Below are 22,337 nucleotides of genomic sequence, written 5' to 3'. Positions count from 1 at the left end.
TGATTGAATCATTGTCACCTACGGCCATAACAACCGGACGATACAGTGTTGAACAGAAGCGGGGAAATTTTGGCACTTGTTTGGTTACCCACTCAAGTTAGCAGGCCTGATGCTTGTTCTATGAGTTCATAATGATAATAAATTTCATACCATTGGAAAGAGAATCACACAGGCTTTATATTGATATATAACACATTAAAATTGATGAAAAAAAAACAACAGAATTATGATCAACCGAAGTTGATATTCAAAACTTTTTGTGCCGAGTTTACTTATAACTACATATAGTAATACAAAAGCACACACATTCTTGTTGGATTTACTGTGTTTTTGTTTTTCAGCATTGACCTGGCATCATATCATGTGGCTATTTCTGGAGGGCTTGCTAAAATACACCCTTTACTCCGCCCAAACAAGAAGAGTCATCCCTCAAGTACTTTACTACTAACTGTTACTTTGATATTCGGCACCAAATTACAAATATTGGGTTTTGTGGCCTTTACTTTGTGTGTAGGAAGACAGGAAGTGAACCTAATTGCTCTTTTCCAACACTGACAAAGGAAAAAATGGTACCAAATGAGGCTGGTACATGCTGCCAAATGTAGATGCTTCATTATCATGTATGTGATACATTTCAACATGCTGACAACTCAGATTCTCTATCATCATGCGACATAGTTGAAACTTTTTAGCTGTTTATTAATGTTGTGCATGGCCATGATAAAATGGCACAGCAAAGTTATATTACTGTTTCACAGAAGGTTATGTCAAACTCTGTGAAAGACTCACTAATGTCACATACATGTACATCTAAGGTACAAGTTCCAGAATATAGCTGTTACCATTGCATTCCAAAACAGTTTTTTACCATTTAATAGCTAAGGTTTGCTCTGCATTTGAAATTACAATTGATGTATTTATCTATGTGTTCAAAACCTTAGTAATGTGCCATGTGTATTTGATCAAAGCTTAAGTGTCCTCAATTTGTATAAAAATTCTAATGTCAAACCATATGTACACAAAACTATATTACATAACATTATACATACATACAATACTCCAACCCCATTTCTCTTCAAATCGTTGGAAGCATAAAGATTCCTTGGCATCTTCCAGAAAAACTTACCACTGTCAGTACTTTCATCAAATGTCACAAAAATAGTTTCTTGAAAGCAAATTCAAGCAGTATCTGAATCACTAACAACTTTACATTGTGCAGGTAGCAGAGTGTACTCATAGTGCCTACATCAGATCAGTGAATAACACGTGTGCATACTCAAGCTTGAATAGATAACGGTTCATTAGATGAAGTGTCTGTCAGGTAAAATGGGTAAATTTTGTATTCCAATATCTTTAGTACAACAAGCGCTCAATGTTTGGATATACTTGTCACTGGGCGTTATATTGATTATATACCTAATTTGAATATATATGACAAGAAATTGGACATAGTAGAACACCATTTTTGAACATAACACTGAATTCCCAAGGGAGACATGAAATGAACCTTTGGTGTAGGTTTTATTTGTAGCTACCAGCTCCATATGCTATGCCACTGTAGATAGTCTATTGTCAAAACACAATGAGCTATCTAAAAAGTAAAATGATATCCTGTATTTTTGTAAAGTTTTCTGTTAGGTTCTGAAATGCCCCTTGTCTTGCAGTGTCCAATATCTTGCCACTACTGAATTTGAAACTTCAGCAGCCATGATCTTACACAACATTGGGTTTCCCAGGAGTAGGGAAACCACCGGGGTTCCCTGGGGCAGGTGTGGGGCTCCCAGCCATTGGGACACCAGCAGGCGTGACATTGACATTGTCCTTGTGCAGGCCCGGATAGGGCGGCGGCTGCTCGATGGCGACGACTTCGTGGGCGGGGCCACCGTGAACCGCAGCTGCAGCTGCCATTTGGTCGTGAAGGTACCGCCGGGCCACCAGCTGACCAACCATGTTCAGGTACTCCTGCTTGCTCTCCTCGCTGGCTTTAGGCTTGTAGAAGGTGACAAAGATGGCGAGGCCCAGAACCACTACAGACAGCGCAACCAGTGCCCATGGCCACGCCTCCTCAGTTAGGCCCTGGAAGAGAATTCTGCCTGAAGTAAGTGCATGCCACACTTTGATATAAAATAATCTACTAAGCAATAAAACTACAGAATCATATGCAGAATTTCAAAAACCTTTTGCATAATGTATAATCATTGTTCCCCAATGTCCCTGTTATTTTGCTATTATGTATAAAATGTTGTAGATACAGAGACAGAAGTTTGGTTCCCTCCCGGACATGGTGTGCGGGATTGCATTTGCCAGCAGCTTCATGTGTGAGGAAGCTTCAGATGTTTAAGAAAGAAAGTAACAAAGAAAGACCTTTACCCTACTTTAGGCCCTACCATAGTCATACATGCCCCCCCCCCCCCCATCAATGCATAACTAGTGACAGCATCATTGAAAATGATGTTACAGATGCCTGCACCATATTTCAATAATAAATTGTAACTGTCACTCAATGGCAATATGACTTGTGCCTTTAGTGGGACAAAAGGCACAACCATGTTGATATGGGGAATGAATTAAGATCTGAACAAGATGGCTGACTGTTAACATTTCATTAACATTATATTAACGTTACATAAAGTAACTTAGGTAGACAGGACTTTCAAAGCACACAAATAATGTATAACGTTATAACGTTAATGATAAATAATCTCATTTGCATGATCAATGCTGTAATTTCTTAGGGGTAAATGGGGAGTAAAAACACCTGGCTATAATAGCTTACCGTAGTAAGGAAGATGACAGCCACACACATCACTGTGAGGAAGACGACCCCAGCCAGGAACCGAAGCACCTCCACCCAAGCGACCTGCCCACCACTCCCGGAGTCGATAGCTCGTCCGTCTGCCACGAACAGAGAAACTGCACGGTCAAGTACAAGAGGAAAGGGAACAATGGTGGTCAACATTAGAACAAACACAGCTGCATAATTTTTTTGTACAACAAGGCGCACCAACGAATCTAGCGAATGCTGAAGTTATTGACTTGTAACAAACAGATAGAAAGTGATTAAAAAACATTAATTCCTTAAAATCTTAGCGGTTAACTCTTCTTTTATTTGTGACGGGGGTGCATGTTCTAAGTGAATTGTTCTCCATTTCTGGTCAGGGTAACGTTACTATGAAGACAAGAACAGACTTCACTGCTAAACACAGCCACAAATTATAATAGATTATTGCATAACTGAAGAAGGGGAGGGGGGCGGTCCGGCTACTGTGGCGCCTTTTATAATAGGTTACAGATATACGTCATGCACATACTGACTGAACCTAAGGTATATGGCTAAGATTACCTCTCCTCGGGCGCACAAGGCATGAAGTTGAAGTGGTAGAATTTTGTTCGCACGAACATCTCCTGCCCCTCCACACTGAAGTAGTCACAGGCTCCGAACAGCCGGCTACCGAAGATACACACCAGCGGCATGTTTAGCTTAGCAGAGAGAGACACTGACGAGACGCAAATCAGTCTCTACTAGTGCCACACACTCACTACTTCCTTGTGAAAATGGCTGCCGGTTGCGAGGTACTATTTACGAAATCACGTCAACAAAAAAGACCCGTGCAGACTTGTTCAGTAGAGGGCCGGAAATGCACACCAATGCACATGGTGATGAGGAGGCACGTTATTGGTGGAGAGCTGCTGCTGGTTCATCTGTCATGATCTGAGGTCACACCACGGCTTGCACTTCCTGATCATGCGACAATAATATAGCGGGGTTCTGAGTAGGCTTCCAATTCGTGTTATGAGTTTTCACGTTCATCAAAATACACAACGTTATAACGTTAGTTATTCAACGTTACTTACCTTCACCAACCAAGGCAGTAAGGTAAACAAGGCAGGTCGTTTGGTATACTGTAGGTGCCGTTGTTTAATATGTGTCTTCTTGTTGGAGGAACTATATATCTTGGGCTCACTCAAGTAAAAAGTGGTATTGTATAGATTGTGACCCCCTTGCGACTTTTAGGTAACGTTAACACAGGGCCTGTTTTATTTGATATTTTCAAAAGAACAAGGCAGGAAGGACTTAACGGAATTGTCGGGATTTTTGTAGAATCTGAAAATATCGACATAGTTTCATACCACGAAAAGTAGTTACTCAAGCAACTGGATATGGTTTTGGAAGCTGCTTGCGTAACTACCTTTTGGCGTATTTATCTTTACCTGGATGTCTAACGTACATCGACGTGACATAGTTTCATACTAATTATGCAAATCAGAAGCGAATTTGCATAATTGATTAAATGTTATGATTCCACTGCGTGATAGTGATCTTTCAAACATGTGACATATGTAACTGAAAAAGAGGAATATTAATTATCAATTATGCAAATGAAATCCTCATTTGAAATATGAATTAATGAGAAAATATTATAATATCAAATGGCGGGAATAGATAGATGGTTTATTGCGCAACAATTGCATCAGTGACAATGTATGGCAATGTCAGATAACTAAAGTTACAGTCTAATACTACGCATGCACGTTATATTACAACAGATTCAGTTACTACTTTACTAGTGGACTATATCAAGGACGCTATGTAATGTCCTTGACTATATCGAGTGGAATCTACGGTAGGTAATAAAGAGAATTATCACATACATACATCGGATTGAGTATTTCTATGCTACTTTGCGACATAACATTTAGGGAAGTTTTGAACATCATTAAACAGACTTGCACAATTGGTGAAAAATGGCCTTCTTATGGAACTTTTCTTAAACTTTATCATGTTTATACTGTTCTGTGTGTTCAATTGTTTTTACAACTTTTGTCGGGTTTTTGTCATTTTTCTCCAGTTTTGCATGCATTAACAATGAACTTTATGATATTTTTTGTACAGTTACTTTCAAAATGTTTTCATTCAAGGAATTCAAACGGATGAGTATTTTCTTAGTCAATTTTTTTTTAAAGAATGTAATTATTGTGGCTTAGGTATTCTTTTATTGAAAATAATTCAGACTTATTACAAATATCACCTAAAAACCCTCATGGTGACTTGGAATGGACTCTAGCCAGCACACAAATATTACACCATCACCCCTTTACCCTCATTCTAAGTCTCATGGGGCCCTGTGTTGTGTGTGTGTATTGGGCCAAGCTTGATGAATACTATACAATCTTAGTGGTGTACAACAACAAAATGATTAATAAGCAAAACAATAAGCAGATCCAACTAACGCTGGGCAATCTAGAATCAAAGAAATAATCACTACACGCACTAGTAAATACATGTACTTGTGAGACTGCAGTAGACAACAAAACCCAATCATAACACATTTCCTGATTTACGTATTACCGAAACATTTATCACTTTCGTGGAATCAGTGAGCAGCTGGCGTCAGCTGCAGGAACCAACATTATGTCTTTCATGACCAGCACCTCAATACAATACAGAGGTACGTACATGTATCAATGAAGGCTAATCTACGTAAGAAAGTATTAGCACAAAATAAAGCGGCCATGTATATAACGATGGTTGGTTTACGATAACAATATATCTACTGTTCAATACATTGTATATCTGCTAAATGTTTATCTAACTGACTGAAAATTAGGTACGTAGTCCACCTAAAACAAGCTGTGGTTTGAAGCTTCTCGTAACACATTTAACACCATTGCTAAATTAGCGAAAATATCAGTTGAAACCTTATGTATGTGGTAGTGACTCTATTGACGCGAATGCTGTAGGTCACACTGACTTAATTCTATGGATGACATCCTGTGGAGCCCCTAAAACTAATGTGCGAGGGCGAAAAAAGGGAAGAAAAATTAATGATCAGCAAAGGACAAAAAATGGCGCTAAACCATAGCACTAAACATCCACACCATTCTTTCCCAGGCTTGGTTTGTCTTATGTTCATGATAAGCCCCAGTAAGCCTATAAGAGACAATCATCGCCATGATTTCAACAATGATTTGATGTTTTTACTGCATCGTCATTCTTGTTTGAAAAGGTTAACAAGGGCGCCGTGGCCCCATGTTCTGACCAGCCCCCCCTCCTTACTGTGGAGAGCAGATCTTATGGCATAAAATTCTGATTGACCAGTGATGATATTGGGTGACATGAGGCACATTTTTTAGAACAGGCAAAAATCAATGCCGCGCGGATGTCATCCATAAAATTAAGTCAGTGTGACATTACACCCGATAAAAACACGTCATGGAGCTATGTGATAAGCTATGCTGACTGATTCTTCTTAGCTTCTCTGTGGGATAGTGGCTGGAACACGTTGACCGATCCGAGCTGAACCCTCCCGTCACGGTTCACTCCCACCTGCCCACCAGCATGGCGGTCAGCAGAGCGCTCAGCAGGACGTCCATGCACAGGCGACACCTAGCGGCCATATTGGTGGCTAGCCGGCCGCCTGTGGATAGGAAATTGCGAATGTGGAACGTTAAAAATGAACGATCGAACAAAAGAATGATTTAGAAAGAATTGAATTAATGAATGAAATCCTCCTTTCACCACAAGCCATCGGTGTGCTAGAGTGAAAGTATCTGAGCACTAACATGTATTGGCCATTTTGGAGGGATGTCTGTACGTTATTGATACATTGATGTATTTTTCTCTCGTTAATGTACTTTATTTACTATCTATTGTATATAGATGAGTCACATTTTATGAATATTGATTATTTTGGATATCATCTTACGTGTGCATGTTGGAACAGCATTACTCCATGTCCCGTCAGTTTGACACATCGTGTACGCGGCGCCGTTCCGTGCGTACCCCGGGTTACAGGTGAGCGTGATTACGTCATTGTAGGAATGTGGTCCGGGAGGACTCAGCGTTCCATTCTCTGGAGCCTTCAGCGTCGGACATTGCTCTAAAAAGGTAAACAATCTTGGTCAATAAACTTGGTAATAGGGATGATTTGGACCAGAGGTCAAATCAGTTAATTGGCGCACGACCTCTGAACTCCAGCCCATATACAGATATAGGGAGGCTAGTCACTCCGATCTGCCCCTGGACAAGACAGTTTTATAAGTGTTCCACACTGTTCATCCTCCTAACGCCCGGTCCCCAACGGCACTACCTTATGGGGCCCTGCTGTCCCAGGCCCTACCTACGGGTATTATGATTGTCGCCACAAACAAGCTGTCAACCAATCAGAGAACAGGCCTTCCTTGGGCTTCATTTTGTCGGAAGCTGTCTCGCAAAGGCCGCTGGGAAGCTATCAGCCAATCATGTTACGTATTACCATGACTTTGTTTGCTCACCATGCCAACGCCCGATCCCCAACGGCTGACTGCCCATATAAGGGCAAGCTCATTAATATGTAATAAGTAGGGCGGGTAACACCGCCGGCAAAAGGGAAGGAAAGCAGAGTACAGTCAGGAATAAATGACTGACGGTACTCTGCTGTAGGAGAATGACACTGTTATTCAAGCTACCAAGCTCAAACCTGATTGTCGCCTCTGTACATGCGTGAAAGGGAGAATGCAGATAATTATGCAGGGAGTAACAGGGAGTAACAGTCGTTAGAACAGGTCTGTACATTGTTGATACATGTTTTCTCCTGTTACTTTCTTTACTATCTACTGATGAATTACATATATATAGTTTGAATGTTGTAAGGTCAATCTCCATCTTACGTGTGCAGGTTGGAACAGCATTACTCCATGTTCCGTCAGCTTGGCAACTGGCATAAGAGGCGCCGTTCCGTTCATATCCCCGGTTGCAGGTGAATGTGACCCGGGTCAGATAGGAAGTCGCTCCGGCAGGACTCAGCGCGCCATTCTCCGGGGCCGTCAGCGTTGGACATGGTACTGTGAAATAAAGTAACCTTTACTAAAGTTGAAGTCTTTGTCAAGAAGGTCGAAGGTATCTACCGATTATGTATGAAGTGGCATTCGCTAGAGAAGTTTTTTTTTATGTTTTATGAATATGGATTACTTTTCATGCCATCTTACCAGTGCATGTTGGAACAGGTCCACTCCATGTTCCGTCAGCTTGGCACGTCACACTAGAGACTCCATTCAGTTGGTAACCCGTGTTACAGGTGAACGTCACCACATCCTGGTAGGAGTTCGCTCCGGTAGAATTCAGCGCTCCGTTAGTTGGAGCCGTCAGAGAACTACATTGTCTTGCTACATAAAAGTAAAGAAATCTTGGTCAATATAGTCTAAATGAACCACGCTACTAATATGCATGAAGCGACATCCGTTTTGGAATGTCTGTACGGCAAATTTGTAAGTTATATTTTCCCCTCATAGTTCATTTACTGTCTACTGTAGATAGATAAATTACATTTTGTTATGAATATTGATTGCCATCTTACGTGTGCATGTTGGAACAGCATTACTCCATGTTCCGTTATATTGGCACGTCGTCACAGCAGCGCCGCTCAGAACGTATCCCCTGTTACAGGTGAATGTGGCCCTGTCCTGGTAGGAGGTCGCTCCGGTAGGACTCAGCTCTCCGTTAGTTGGGGCGGACAACGTTGGACACGGTATGGCTGAAATGGTCAGAAACCTTTAGATAATGTAGTTGAATATTTTCCCCCAATCTATATAACGTTATCATCTGTTTGGAATACACAAAAGATATCACACGTTTGCCTTCTGAAATGTTTTTCTGTACTGCAAATGAAAAACAACAACGTAAATACCTAGGCCTATTCTCAGGTTCCATCCACCTGCCCTGTAGGCACCGGTGAAAGACGAGACGGGGCCAAACTCTTTCCCTATGTATATCAGCAGATCGACAGTGTTACAGCCGCCGTCGTCCTTCCCATATGCACATGCAGGAACGCCCCCTGTCCGAGCTGACAGGCGCTGCACATTGTTCACGGAACCGCTCCGCACAGTCACACTACTCTGGTCGATATCATATGCAATCTGCGGACACAATTGTTACAGATATTGTACAGATGCAGTAACCATAGTTTCATAATATTCATTTCAGATGTCGGGCGGCATAGTGCTCATTGAAACGTACTTAATTCATTTTTTCCACTTGAAAGTTGCAATGGCGTTAGACTAACAAATGGTCGACGTTTGTCATTTTAAAAATCTTTAAAACCTGTATTCAGAATTCTGTTAAATAAGAAGGATCCTAATGTTGGATCGATCTTATATGCGTAATGATGGTTATTGAATAGGTAATTGGTCGCCATGAAGTGAAGTAAATACCGTCGCGACATCATATACTTCCGCTCAAGTCAAGGGACGTGGGTTCACGGTTCGGGTCAAGTCAACTTGAGAATTTTAAGGACCAGACCAGAGGACTGACCAAAAGCGCCTTACTTTCTTCACGGACGTGGCGCTTAGATTTTATAAAAAATGTTGAATTCTGGCAATTCTAGGACTAAGTATCGCAAGAGGGGAATGTAAATATTTATGATATTTTACAAGGTCTTACCAGAAGCACTTTGTGCACTTCCACGTCCTCCGGTAGGTGGAGCACCCAGTTGACCGCCTCGTACGAGCTCAACACCAAGACCAGAGGTTTGGAGACCTGACCTACGGAGACGTGTACGTTCATCTCAGCTGCCTCCGTGTTACCTTGTCGGACATCACTAAAATGACATTGGTGAGAAGTCAAGGATAAAAGTAATAGACCTAGTTGTTGATTCATTGAGGCTATTCAAGTTATAGCCTAATAATAGACCCTGATTTCCATACTCCAACGCCTTTGCGAAATCTACTGCCGCAAGAGCGCACTCTGACAGGAACGTGCGCGAGATACGCGAAAATAAGGATCCTCGTTTTCAGCATATCACGCACGTTCTGTTATTGTAATTGTATGTTTTCTCGTCCGAATGCCTTCACCAAAACAATATACAGCGGGATAAATTGTGTTCCTTGGTCTGTACGCACCTTCTGGGCCCGACCCCCTCGTACACACCCAGCACGTGTACTTCATACTGGCTGTTGTCATCAGCGACACAGCTGAAGGTCTGTCTGGGTTCAGAATCTCGGAAGGCCTCGGCTTGGGCAGTTGGAGAACCGCTTCTTATTGCACAGCTCCCAACAACCGCTATGGGTATACGTAAGAAACACACGCATTGATTCGCCAAATAGCAACTGGACAGGATTTTGAAAACATACATTGATTAATGAACATTCGGGATACATATGTCTCTTTTTTTCAAGTATAGGGTACGGGACTGTGCATTTGGAAGATACTTCCTTACATTGAGTACAATGTAGCTTCAATACAATGACTGATTTCTATAAACGTTGTAACTGTTATACATCATGAAGAATTTTGTCAATGAACAAGTGGTTTGGCGACTTGATTCCAGTTCTTCTTTGAGTTGTTTTTAGCTGAATTTAAAGTGTATAAGGCACCTCCATTAATAGGCGAAAAGCCTGTGAATATAAAAAATGTACACACATTAAAATACTTTGAAGTTAATTGTAAACCCGATGAATGGGGAATAAAGTTTTGACGGCCTTTCAAAGTGTGGTTTTCCCGAGGGGCCAGGCCAAGCCCGGCGACCGTCGTTTGACATGGAATCATACACAGGGTACTTGTATTCGTATTTTCGTATGGCTTGTTTACTTACGAAAACACGTGTATCGCTCGTAGTTTTCACTTGAGCACTCACAGAACCCATCAACACAGCTGGCACTAGTGACGTTGGACCAGGGACAGTGTCCTTGCTGGCAGCTGGTTCTTTCTGGAGTCGGGAATATTCACAAAAAAAACAGTGAATTTAAAGAATAAGAATAAGAAGACCGAGTAAAAGTTCTATAACGTTGTCTTATATGTTGTCCGTCATTGATATATTGCTTTTGATTATGATTGCTATCTTAGACTTGTTTTTGTTGTTGCTAAGATGCAGCAATTTTTTCTCACCAGGATGACAGGATCGTCCATCCGACCCGCGGACCCACCCATCTTGACAGGCGCAGGTCCGCCCTCCGCCGGGGACGGGGAGACACAGCTGGGCACAGTTCCCGTTAGACACCGAGCAGGCTGTTGTCAGAGACAAGCAGAGGAAGGTAAACAATTAACGGTTGTTCTGCTGTAAGACACATGGCACAGGTACACATAGCAATATCCATGCCAATAATCATTCGCAGGCTTATACATGTACGCTGTGTATACGAGTTCAAAGTGCACTTACCATTTGGTTGACTCGGAGTATTTGAGGCTGTCTTGACGACAATGCCATGCAGGCTTTTGAAGTGTGCAGCATGGATCTTTTCGTATCCTCGCAGTGTCGACTTCCTGATCCTGCAAACACAAGTTGCCCAACTGTCATCCACGAACCTTTATCCACAAAGACTACTGATTGAGTTTCACTGAATGATGAGACTGCGTACCTGTGAACGCCAGGGTCGTTGGTAGCTGTCCAGTACAGATATCTCTCATCCACAGCTATCCCGAACAGGCTTCTGTCTGTGTGTGTGAAGATCCTCCTCGGGTTGCTGCCGGTCACTCCAGATGTCCAGATCTGACCACTTCCTCCATTACTCCAGTACAGCCGGTTTGCTGCGGCATGTTTACAGATAATGTCAACGTAAACTCAGACGACTCGACGATGTACTACATTAATTGCCGGTATTATTTTAAGGTCGGTCTATCTTGTCCTGCATAGTGCGTTTGATACGTTTAGTACTTTCCACAAAGCCGAAGTCTGCTAACACTATGTTGCAGAAACTACACTGACCTACTGCGTCCAAAGCCAGTCCGTTTGGCCATTGGCCCTGCACAACGTTGACGATAACAGACCTCTGAGTACCGTCCATTCGCGCACGCTCAATCCTAGGGGGGCTTCCCCAGTCGGTCCAGTACATCCAACTATAATGGAAGAGGTTTTAGAATTTTCGTCTAACCATGATAAGCACTGCTTTATTTTTCTCAATGATAGTGTCAATATTGGAATTTCAGAGTTGGTTTCTTTTCACTTATGACATTATACGTACAAACCTGCCCAAGTCGACCACCCGGGGGACCGGAAAAAAAGCGGTCGATTTGGACAGGTGGTCGCTGAGAAGAGTATCGACTCAAAACATGCCCGATATAAATTCAACCCCAAGCTTTTAGACGATACAGTAAAGCTCAATATTTGTACACTAACATTTTAGACAGTAACGGAACTTCATGCTGATGCTGTCAGTTACCATACAAACCTTTATGCGTCGCTGTGTTCTTGATCGCCGTATCTGTATGTCCCATCCCCTGAAATAACGACAGTGTACCTTTCGAATTCGATGCGGCGGAGATATGCCCGGTACGTCCCGATAGCGTACTTACCCACGGGTGAATGTACAGTACAGTTGGACAATTACAAAAGCACTCATACAGATTTTGTTAAAAAGGTATGAGATACACATATCTTTCTTAACAAGGTATATGACGCTATATGCGTTTCAGCATTCGTTCACTTTATAATGGTAAATATTAAAAAAAACTTCTGTAACAACTGAATTAGGATTTTCTTACAACGAAATTCCCTCTCATATTACTGTAGACGGCCCCATTGACCAACCCATTGCCCTTCGCCATCTTTATTCTAAACATAACATCGTAATGGCAGTCAAAATCCGCCGTAAACTGGCCGATTTCGGTACAAAATCGCTGTAGTTATCATCAAAAATCAAGGTTGAAAATGACGCGGTCGTTATGTGTCCCAATTTTGGGCGGTCGCGTTGGCCAGGTGGTCGTTGAGAAAAGGCCGCTTAATGCTTATGTCAATGGGGAAAAAAAATGGGACCGAGAAAAAGCGGTCGAAATGGCCAGGTGGTCGCTGAGAAGAGGTGGTCGCTTGGGCAGGTTTGACTGTACCTTTAAGATATGATGTCACAAGTTACATGTTGAAAGTCTTCGAGTACACTTCCTCACCTCACCTCACCTCACCGGCCGTAGGGGCAGCACTTCCATCAACATAAGTACACTTACTAGAAAACGAAAAAAAAATGTACTTACCCCGAGTTGGGATCCACTACGATCGCCCTGGGTTCGTCCAGCCCCTGGGTTATGAGGGACTTCCTGAAGCTGCCGTCCAAGCGGGAGACGATGATGCTGTCTGTACCGGCGTCTGTCCAGTACAGGTTCCTGGAAATGGGGTCCACGGCAATGCCTTCTGGTTCTGGACAACGTAAGAACGACAATCAGTTCAGCTAAGTTCAATGGTTGCTGTAAAAGCAAGCAATTTGGTTCGAAATGTTTCCCTGAACTTGGAATTATCATGGGCCGGGGTTGTTCTCTTATCTCTTTCATAGTTAACCGGTAGAGCACAATTGTGCCTTCGTCGTTTTAAAGCATGACGATAAATTGGATTCTTGTCTGAACAAAGTTCCACAAAAACACGTGTTTTGTACATATCTTGGTTTAGGCCCTGGTTTATGTTTAAAGCAACATACAATAAAATCGAAACAAACCATACATTCTACGATAAGCCACGGGACACATCAACCGCATGTGAAACTAATGGGTTTAGAATATAAAGAGAACAAGCTAAATAATGAAGCATTTTTATGACCACATACCTGATGCCAGCTCTCCATCAAGTTGCCACCCTGGTCCAGTTGCGTAGGGAGAACGGGCCACAACACTATCCGCTCCATTAACACTGGTCCAGTAGATGAAATCCCCCTATGAAAGGCGGGGAATGAGTACATATGGTTGCCGTCGCATTGTTAAGTAGTTTCTGCGTGACGTTTACAGGAGCAAAAATAGGCAAGTGCTTCAATCTGCTCTAAAAAAAACAACGAAAATAAATTCAGGACACGATAAAAAAATGTACTTTTTTGGCTAGATAGGCTGCCCGGCCGAAAGCATATAAAAGCGTGTCAAGTCACAATGAAAGTTCATTAGTTTAGTAGAGTGCCACACTTTCTTCCCTACACAAACGTATACACAGATTCGTGTATACCTTTGTGTTGGAAGAAAGTTTAGCATTGTGCTACCAACATGTGAAGTCAATTGGATGGTCATCATATAGCTGCAGACCAACATCCACTTTCCTACAGCAATATCAAACGGCACTTTTAGTTTTGGTAACCCTGATGACCCGTACAGTGAGAAAGCTCAACTGCGTGTATTGAAAACCTACCGTTCTGTCGTAGTCCACAGCTGTTGGCTTATGTACGCCATTACCAATGATGTACTGAAGAAACTGGAAATAGCCAGTGGGAAGGAACGGGTGCGGGGTCAACCGAGTTATAGTCCTGTCTCTTGGATCAGCCACTATGATCAGTGTCTGTCCTCGTCCGGGGGCTTTTGCTCCTGCAAGTCAGATGAACAGAACAATCACACAATAATGTCTCTGTCTCAAACATATCACTTTATATTCCTTCCAACAGGAATTAAACGTCCCAAAAAATCGGAGCAATGTATATTGGATATGGTTGGCTGATGGTTGCTTTGTTGTTGCATAGGTTGCCAAGTGGTTATGGTCAATAAAAGTCAATAAAGATACTCAGCAGAACGCCATAATATGTCGCCAAACCTTACCCGTGGGCTTGTCTTCGCTGTCCACAGGCTCGCCGAGCTGTAAGGTGTCCATATCACCCTTCACAATCACCGCTTTCTTGACACCATCGGTAGATTCGAACAAAGCTGCCTCGTCAGGTGGCAAGTCGGTGTCGGAACCTTCACTGTCCATTGCGACTGTCTGGTCACCTGGAGGCAAATTGAAGCAGGCACGTTGTAAAGATGAATGAAAGTGCAAGTAATAATGGCATTGGTCAGCGCTTAGATAACCATTCTACACAATTTGAAAAAAAAGACGTTGAAAACGATCGTTGTTCGCTTGTTTTAACAACACCATCTCGGACCATCTAGATTGATAATCATATTGCTGATCTCAACATAGACTCGATTCAAACATTTCTAAGCAATGAACGTATTGGTTTTAGCGCTTGCTTCCCTTAAAAACTATCTAGTTTGATTTCGAAAACTTTAATACATGAGTTGTTGCTAGAAGTTTAATATGTTTGCATGATACTTATAATGTTAAATCAAAAATCAAATAAATGACTGGTATACTTACAAAGCATGGGTACGGTTACTACTGCCCACACCAGCAGCACGATCCTCCTGCGGGGCCACACCATAGCCTACCCAGAAGAGGGTAGAAAATTAGTTTTCATTCAAATTGCTTATGGTTCCCTATCATACTTTTGAAATCAAAAGTATAAGTATCGAAGTGATGCAATCACTAGAAACCAAGTTTAAATTTCATGGCAAGGGGAGAATGACAATGCCGAGGCGGCGCGTTGATAAAGACATATCAGCAAACACGATACAAAAATATTTTCATAGATGTTTTCCGCAATGTCTCCTGAGATTAGGCTATTATTGTGAAATGCAGGTGTTGCCTGCGCCCAATTTGATACCATTTTGCCAATAATGCCTCGCCTTTATTGTTATCTCACATACTGATATTGTTTGAAAGCTTACAATATGGCCGTCGACAGACAAAGACTTCACACTTTGCTGATAATGTGAAAGCAAAGTAGCACGTAAACAAGGTCAAATGTGAGTATTTCAAATTCCGACCGATTCTGAGAACATTCAAAGTGACCGCTATTTTTCCTATTTTTCTACATTATAAGTGGAATCTACACGGTGCTTATTAACAGCGTATAAATGTAAATGTCTCACCACCGCTGAAGTTTTGTCAGCCATTTTGTCTGGCTACCAAAAACCCGGGGACTTCGAGAGGCTTGCAAAGTGTGGAAATGTGGAAAATGACGCGAATATGTTGACAAAATCAATCAATAATCTGAATGGAGATTTCTGTAAGTTCAGATTATTTGCATTTTTGGCGCCAAAATTGTACAAAAAGTCCGCCGTTTCTCTAACGTTACACCATGAAGCGTCAACGTGGGTGTCATAATGAACATGTAAGATCACTGTCTAGCCCTGGTATTTGCTCAGCATAGAAAAGTTTACCTTAATCATACCTTTACTTGTTGCCGAGAGTGTTTGGGGGGAATCCTATCGGCCAACTTGATGTGTGGTATGGTAGACTCGTCGTTTCCTGGCTGTGTACCACCTGTGTGAAGGGACGTTCTCTACCTCAATGAAGATGCAAATCTGAACTGTCGCGTTGCGAATGTTCTTCTGACAAGAGTACCGCGATGGTCGCCCTTTTATTTTTTTCTCGGTGACCGAATATCACGACATACAGATATTTTTATCCGAATAGATGAGATCATGATATGATCTAAATATGGATCAAGGTGCCCTACCCTTCCACCACGCCCGATCAACGACCCCTTCAGTACTTATGTATGCAAATCAGCAGTTGAACGCTGATCTTTGATTAGGGATGTCTTTTAAACTATCGAAATAAATTCTGTTTGGATAGTCAAACCTGTACTTCATCTCTGCATAAGGACCACTTGACCTGGTCAACGTGGACACTTTTAGTGGTTTTCCTAATGATCCTATCATTAAGTTCCTAGTGGCCACCTTTCCATTGTGACAAGTTCCTTTAAGTCCCCTGAGACTATGTATGGGTTTGAATGTGCTTTAGGAAATATGTACAGATAAGCCGATTGAAGAAACAGTATGATCAATTTATTCTTGTATTCTCTAGTAAGTTATTCGAGACAAGATTTAAGAAAGCGCCGTACTACTGACAGTGCAGAGGGACGCGAACATAATTAAGAACAGTAATGAAAAAGGAGAGAAAGTGACATTTAACAAAGTTATTTAAAGTAAGACACGTAACACAGTGATTTCGACTGGTAGGTCAATATAACACACTTCATTAGACCCAATGAACAAAGACAAAAACGAAATTTTCCACACCATTGTTGGGCGGCGGTTGTACGTCAGCAGCTAAGTTTAAATCCTGTATTTGTCCGGTTACTGTCGGACAATGGCTGATAGGAAACCTAAAACATCGCTACAATAATCCACGCCATGTTCTAACAATCTGACAGAAACCCACGACAGTTTGATCACTAGCATGGTTCAGGAAGATGCACAATGTTCTATGAGATAATACTAAATATACGGGACTATACCTCGCTTCTGAGTAGTTGTGTCTACATACAAGTTAACTAGTATGTTTTTGCCTGTTTTGGCATAGGCAAAAACAGGTTTTCCTAATGATCCTCTAATTAAGTTCCTAGCGACTGCCTTTCCATTGTAACAAGTTCCTTTAAATTCCCTGAGACTGTGTATGGGTTTGAATGTGCTTTATGAAATATGTACAGATAAGCCGATGGAGGAAACAGTATGATTAATTTAGTATTCTCTAGTCATTTAATTTATTCGCCACTGCACTGACAGTGCAGAGGGACTCAAACATAGGAACAGTAATGAATAAGGAGAGAAAATGACATTTAAATTTATTTTAAATAAGACACGTAACACAGCTTAAGTGATTTCGACTGGTAGGTCAATATAACACACTTCATTAAACCCGTTGAATAAAGACAGAAACGGAATTTTCCACACCATTGTTCAGTGTTGGGTGACTCTGTACGTCAGCAGCTAAGTTTAAATGCTGTATTTGTCCGGTTACTGTCGGGCAATGGCTGACAGGAAACCTAAAACATCGCTGCAATGATCCACGCAATGTTTGAACAATCTGACAGAAACCCACGGCAGTTTGATCACTAACATGGTTCAGGAAGATGCACAATGTTCTATGAGATAATATTAAATATACGGGACTATACCTCGCTTCTGAGTATTTGTGTCTACATACAAGTTAACTAGTATGTTTTTGCCTGTTTTGGCATAGGCAAAAACAGGTTTCCTCTAATTAAGTTCCTAGTGGCCACCTTTCCATTGCAACAAGTTCCTTCAAGCCCCCTGAGACTGTGTATGGGTTTGAATGTGCTTTATGAAATATGTACAGATAAGCCGATGTAGCAAACAGTGTGATTAATTTATTATTGTATTCTCTAGTCATTTAATTTATTCGCCACTGCACTGACAGTGCAGAGGGACTCAAACATTAGAACATTAATGAATAAGGAGAGAAAATGACATTTAAAGTTATTTTAAGTAAGACACGTAACACAGCTTAAGTGATTTCGACTGGTAGGTCAATATTACACACTTCATTAGACCCAATGCACAAAGACAGAAACGAAATTTTCCACACCATTGTTCAGTGCTGGGCGGCGGTTGTACTTCAGCAGCTAGGTTTAATTCTGCATTTGTCCGGTTACTGTCGGGCAATGGCTGACAGGAAACCTAACATCGCTACAATGAGCCACGTGATGTTTTAACAATATGACAGAAAACCCCGACACTAACATGGTTCAGGATGATGGGCATATTTCTATGAGATAATACTGGATATACGGGACTGTACCTTGCTTCTGAACATTGTGTCTACATACAAGTTGACTATGTTTTTGACTGTTTGCGCAATATCACACACAAAGGTTAAACCGTCGAACATAGACAAACACGGAATTTCTACGCCATTGTTCAGTGCTGGGCGGCTCTGTACGTCAGCAGGTTTAATTCTGTACTTGTCCGATAGGTCCTAATTACACAGCTCATTAAACCCGTGAACTCCGCTAACCCCGAACAGTGATGGAACTTTCCACGGCCACGTTCATAGCTGGGCGGGTCTACAGGCCGACAGTTGACCGGTCACCAGCGGTCAGCACACCGTGTGATGACCACTGATGACCGGTCAAGTGTCGCCCTGTACACTCGCCCAGGTGACCAGTCAAAAGTAAGTAAAGTTTCCACGAGAACCATAGAATTTCACACACACGAGGCACCACCATTGTTACTAGTATTTTACTATACATCTGAATCGTAATACAAGGAACAAAAAGAAAACAAAAAACAGCACAACCAGTTTCTCTTTTAAGATTTGTAGTGTTGTCTTGTTAAGCTAAATGATTTTGATACCTGGTGTAACTTTAAGTCTCATCACGCTGGTCCGTTGCTAGGCTATTCTTCTCGTTGCTATGCTAATAGGCCACACCCACAGGCGGGTCTGAAGTGCCGCACGGCATATATACAGAAAGCAGCAGAAGTATTTCCCAAGATTACGATCGACTAGTTTATGATATAAATTAACAAAAGTATATACATGATACATGAAAATGTCAGCCTTGAAACGACGTAAAACTTTAAAAATGTCAGTGTAATACAGTGCTCAAATCCCCGCTTTTACGGGACGTGGCAAAAGTCACTTTCGGTCGCCGAACTCTGAACCCCACCGACTTTTTTTTCTCATTTACGTTGGAATCAAACATTTATACCCTTATCTAAGCTCAAACTTTCTAAAATCAATTTCTACTGTGTAGTTTCTTATGTCTGATACATTTAAAATCCTGTTCATATTTACCGATCCTTTTTTCTCCCATAATTCCTGAACGCACCGATAGAAAAACAAATACGAAAACCAAGATGGCGGGCGGCTTTTCCTCTTTCAAAAGGAGTAGTTTTTGTTTCATTTTATCGGTAGGATCGGAAGATATCGGTCAAAATATGAAATGTGCACTTTATTCAGTGTTTCCACGCTGAAAAAGAGATGTTTTGAAGCTATAATGAGGCGGTTTTGGCATAGATGACAGAGCCTTATTAGCGCCCCTTTGTCTTCGCGGGCACTTTCATGCAAATCATCTATTTGTGCCTGTGCTGGGAGCGGGGTTTTCAACTGTAAATCAAAGTCTCTGAAATCGTTTGGTGTGTGTATTCAGTATTTTTGCCCTGTAAGTTACAAGCAAGGAGTTTTGGTCAAAGCTGCTTGTTTTAAGCTAGTTTTGGACGAACCACTTTTTCACTATCGTTCCGTAATTTGATTTGATTGTGTATTAAACGCAACTATATTCTGGGCATCGGTTACATGAATCAAACTTAAGTTTTCATCGTCCTAAGTTGTGTGTGTTTTGTGTATGCTTGTGTATTTTTCCTTCTTTATTCTGTTTTTGGGTCGAGTTTTCGTGACCGCTTGGGAAATCAGACATGGCGCCCGCCGGTTCATCTCAGGTCAATGGGATAGTCTACTGTATTGTGGTGGGAAATGTTGCGTGCGGTTTCGGATTGTTTTCTTTATTAAACTAAACAGAACGTTAGTTAATTCATCTCAGGACTTTTTTTTCAAAATGACCAGAACACATTTCAAAGAATATGTGACTCAATTAGATAATTGGTCTCAAAATAAATGGTGCCTGTGTTTTTTTAATGTACAACTCACCCATGCTGCTACAAATGATGTTACCCAAGCGGGATGATTGTAGTCAAGAACTGACGGCGTCGGTAATTCGTAACAATTTACAAAGCACCTTTTTGAAAAGGTCTAAAATGCCAGTTCAGGATTACAAATAAACTTTAAGGTTGGTCTACAACCTGGGCAATGATTGGAGAGAAAAACATACAAACTGGGACTGGCCATGGACTGTGAGTTTAATAAATGGTGTCTTCTATTTGAGCACAGTGGCGCTCGGTGCAACCAAAACGTTCCAACTGTTGCGCTATCTTGTTCTATTTTATCGGAAGGAACTTTCAAACCGTATCCTGTTAATAATTTGTCGCTGAAAAGTGGCTTGGTAAAGCTGTTTATATTACAAATACGTTCAGTTTGGAATATTTTACTACTACTAGCGCCATGTTGAATCTTTTGCCGTCGAAACCCAGCACTAGTAAATCGTCCAACTTCACCAGCGGCGAGCTGACTGATATATATATTTTTTTGATGATGGAATATCTTTGGGTATTTTGACCATAAGATGGACAAAACTATACTGAAAATCCTGTTGGTTTTGAGTCAGGCAACGAATTGGTATTGTTAAAACGTGCTAATGTAATAACAATTGAAACCAGCGGCAGGTAACGCATATGAATAGCGACGTTGACACAGGGGAGATATCGTAACATAAACATTACTACGGCCCGCCTTTTAAATTTTCAACCAATCACGGACAGTTTCCAATGGAGACAACAGTGATTGACACCTAATTAACATCAATATTCATGTCCCACAAGTGGGGATTTTTCATGCCCTTTTGGACCATCGTGCATATTTAGGGGAATACGTAGTTTTCCTGGGTCGTGGCTGGCGTATAGAGATCGAGAGTACCTACTTACTTAGAATGATACATATAATGACGAAAGGACTATCAATTGATAGTATTCTCTAGGTCTGGTTTAACGTATTGAAAGTACATAATGAAGCGATGACTGTTCAGTCATTATGACACACTTCATTAAACCAGTTGAACAAAGACAAAAGCGGAATTTTCCACACCATTGTTTAGAGTGCTGGGTGACTCTGTACGTCAGCAGGTTGAAATGCTGTGTTTGTCCGGTTATTGTCGGGCAATGACTGACATGAAACCTTAAACATCGCTACAATGAGCCACGTAATGTTAAAACAATCTGACAGAAGCCCCCAAAAGTTTGATCAATACTATGGTTAGGGATAGGGCTGGGTATCGGTACAGCGTACCGGTACAAAACCGGTTTTTCTTATTGGACCGGTCCAGAAAAACTGGACCTGAAAAAATTAGGTGGACCGGATGTTGGACCCGATGTTGGACCGATTAGAAAATTAACAAATTGTTTTATCAGGCATTCACACGTTTTGGCGCTTGCAGGTGGAAGAAAATAACAAGAGTGAAGTAGAGTACAGATTATAGTAATTTCTACCAAGTTTTACAGCCAATCGTACAAGTACAGTTAACGTTGTAGGATTTTAAAATGCCAGTGTAAGTCTAATATTCCACCAAACAGATTTCTTTGTAGTGAAATGGACCATTGGTATGAGTCATACTGAATCAGGTCCAGGTTCAGGTCCGGACCTGGACCTGAACCTTTGGACCTGAACCTGGACCTGAATTTTCTGTACCGGTACCCAGCCCTAATGAGGACTGTTACGTGACCTTATCATTACCGACAACAAAGAGTACAAGAGTCTTTTTTTACACGCACCTGCTGCCACCGTGAACATTTAGTTCCGAGAACAAGTTAAATGTTCTCAGACCGTGAAAGTTTGGTACTGGAAGACAAAGTCAATTACAGTATGTGACAACGGAGGGATGGCGTATCTGGAAAACCTTCCCGAGGACGCGCTACGAACTGTGATCCTTTACTGAGCATTACAAAACTCGCAAATGCTTCTTAAATATGTGACGCTATACAGATACTGATGTGCTATACCTCACAAGTCATACCAAGTGGAAAATGCATCCCAACATTTGTGATGGTGGAAAGATCCTTGTGCTGTGTCTTGAGACAGTTTTGCCAAATTAAGTAAGTCTTCCACTGGAAAATACTTGTAGTTTGATCAGCCTGGTAGATCAATGGATGTTCAACGGCTACCAACCACGCAAATTATTTTTTACTATAATATGTGATCCCAACCTCAATAATAAAGGCACAATGCCGGAGC

At 41.6% G+C, this 22,337-nt stretch overlaps 3 protein-coding genes across 3 annotated transcripts; all 3 read right to left on the bottom strand.

Annotated features, from left to right (window-relative positions):
* Nucleotides 1-345: 345 nt before the first annotated feature.
* Nucleotides 346-3,674, bottom strand: LOC118413393. Its single transcript, XM_035816756.1, has 2 exons — nt 2,777-3,674; nt 346-2,076 (listed from the first exon to the last, which is right to left on the bottom strand). Exons 1-2 carry the CDS (start codon nt 2,957-2,959, stop codon nt 1,714-1,716), a joined length of 546 nt encoding a protein of 181 aa, XP_035672649.1. The 5' UTR covers nt 2,960-3,674; the 3' UTR covers nt 346-1,713.
* Nucleotides 3,675-6,072: 2,398 nt separating this feature from the next.
* LOC118413628 (E-selectin-like) lies at nt 6,073-10,903 on the bottom strand. Its single transcript, XM_035817154.1, has 10 exons — nt 10,900-10,903; nt 10,569-10,682; nt 9,877-10,036; nt 9,419-9,575; nt 8,667-8,895; nt 8,337-8,513; nt 7,969-8,145; nt 7,651-7,824; nt 6,708-6,881; nt 6,073-6,419 (listed from the first exon to the last, which is right to left on the bottom strand). The coding sequence occupies exons 1-10, from the start codon at nt 10,901-10,903 to the stop codon at nt 6,319-6,321; spliced, it is 1,467 nt and encodes a 488-aa protein (XP_035673047.1). The 3' UTR covers nt 6,073-6,318.
* Nucleotides 10,904-11,577: 674 nt separating this feature from the next.
* Nucleotides 11,578-16,069, bottom strand: LOC118413627 (low-density lipoprotein receptor-related protein 6-like). Its single transcript, XM_035817153.1, has 7 exons — nt 15,922-16,069; nt 15,006-15,072; nt 14,468-14,635; nt 14,067-14,239; nt 13,501-13,606; nt 12,938-13,100; nt 11,578-11,809 (listed from the first exon to the last, which is right to left on the bottom strand). The coding sequence occupies exons 2-7, from the start codon at nt 15,067-15,069 to the stop codon at nt 11,578-11,580; spliced, it is 906 nt and encodes a 301-aa protein (XP_035673046.1). The 5' UTR covers nt 15,070-15,072; nt 15,922-16,069.
* Nucleotides 16,070-22,337: the final 6,268 nt, after the last annotated feature.

Source organism: Branchiostoma floridae, chromosome 4 (assembly GCF_000003815.2).
Source record: "Branchiostoma floridae strain S238N-H82 chromosome 4, Bfl_VNyyK, whole genome shotgun sequence".
Taxonomy (NCBI): domain Eukaryota; kingdom Metazoa; phylum Chordata; class Leptocardii; order Amphioxiformes; family Branchiostomatidae; genus Branchiostoma; species Branchiostoma floridae.
This window is presented reverse-complemented; position numbering and strand designations above follow the sequence as displayed.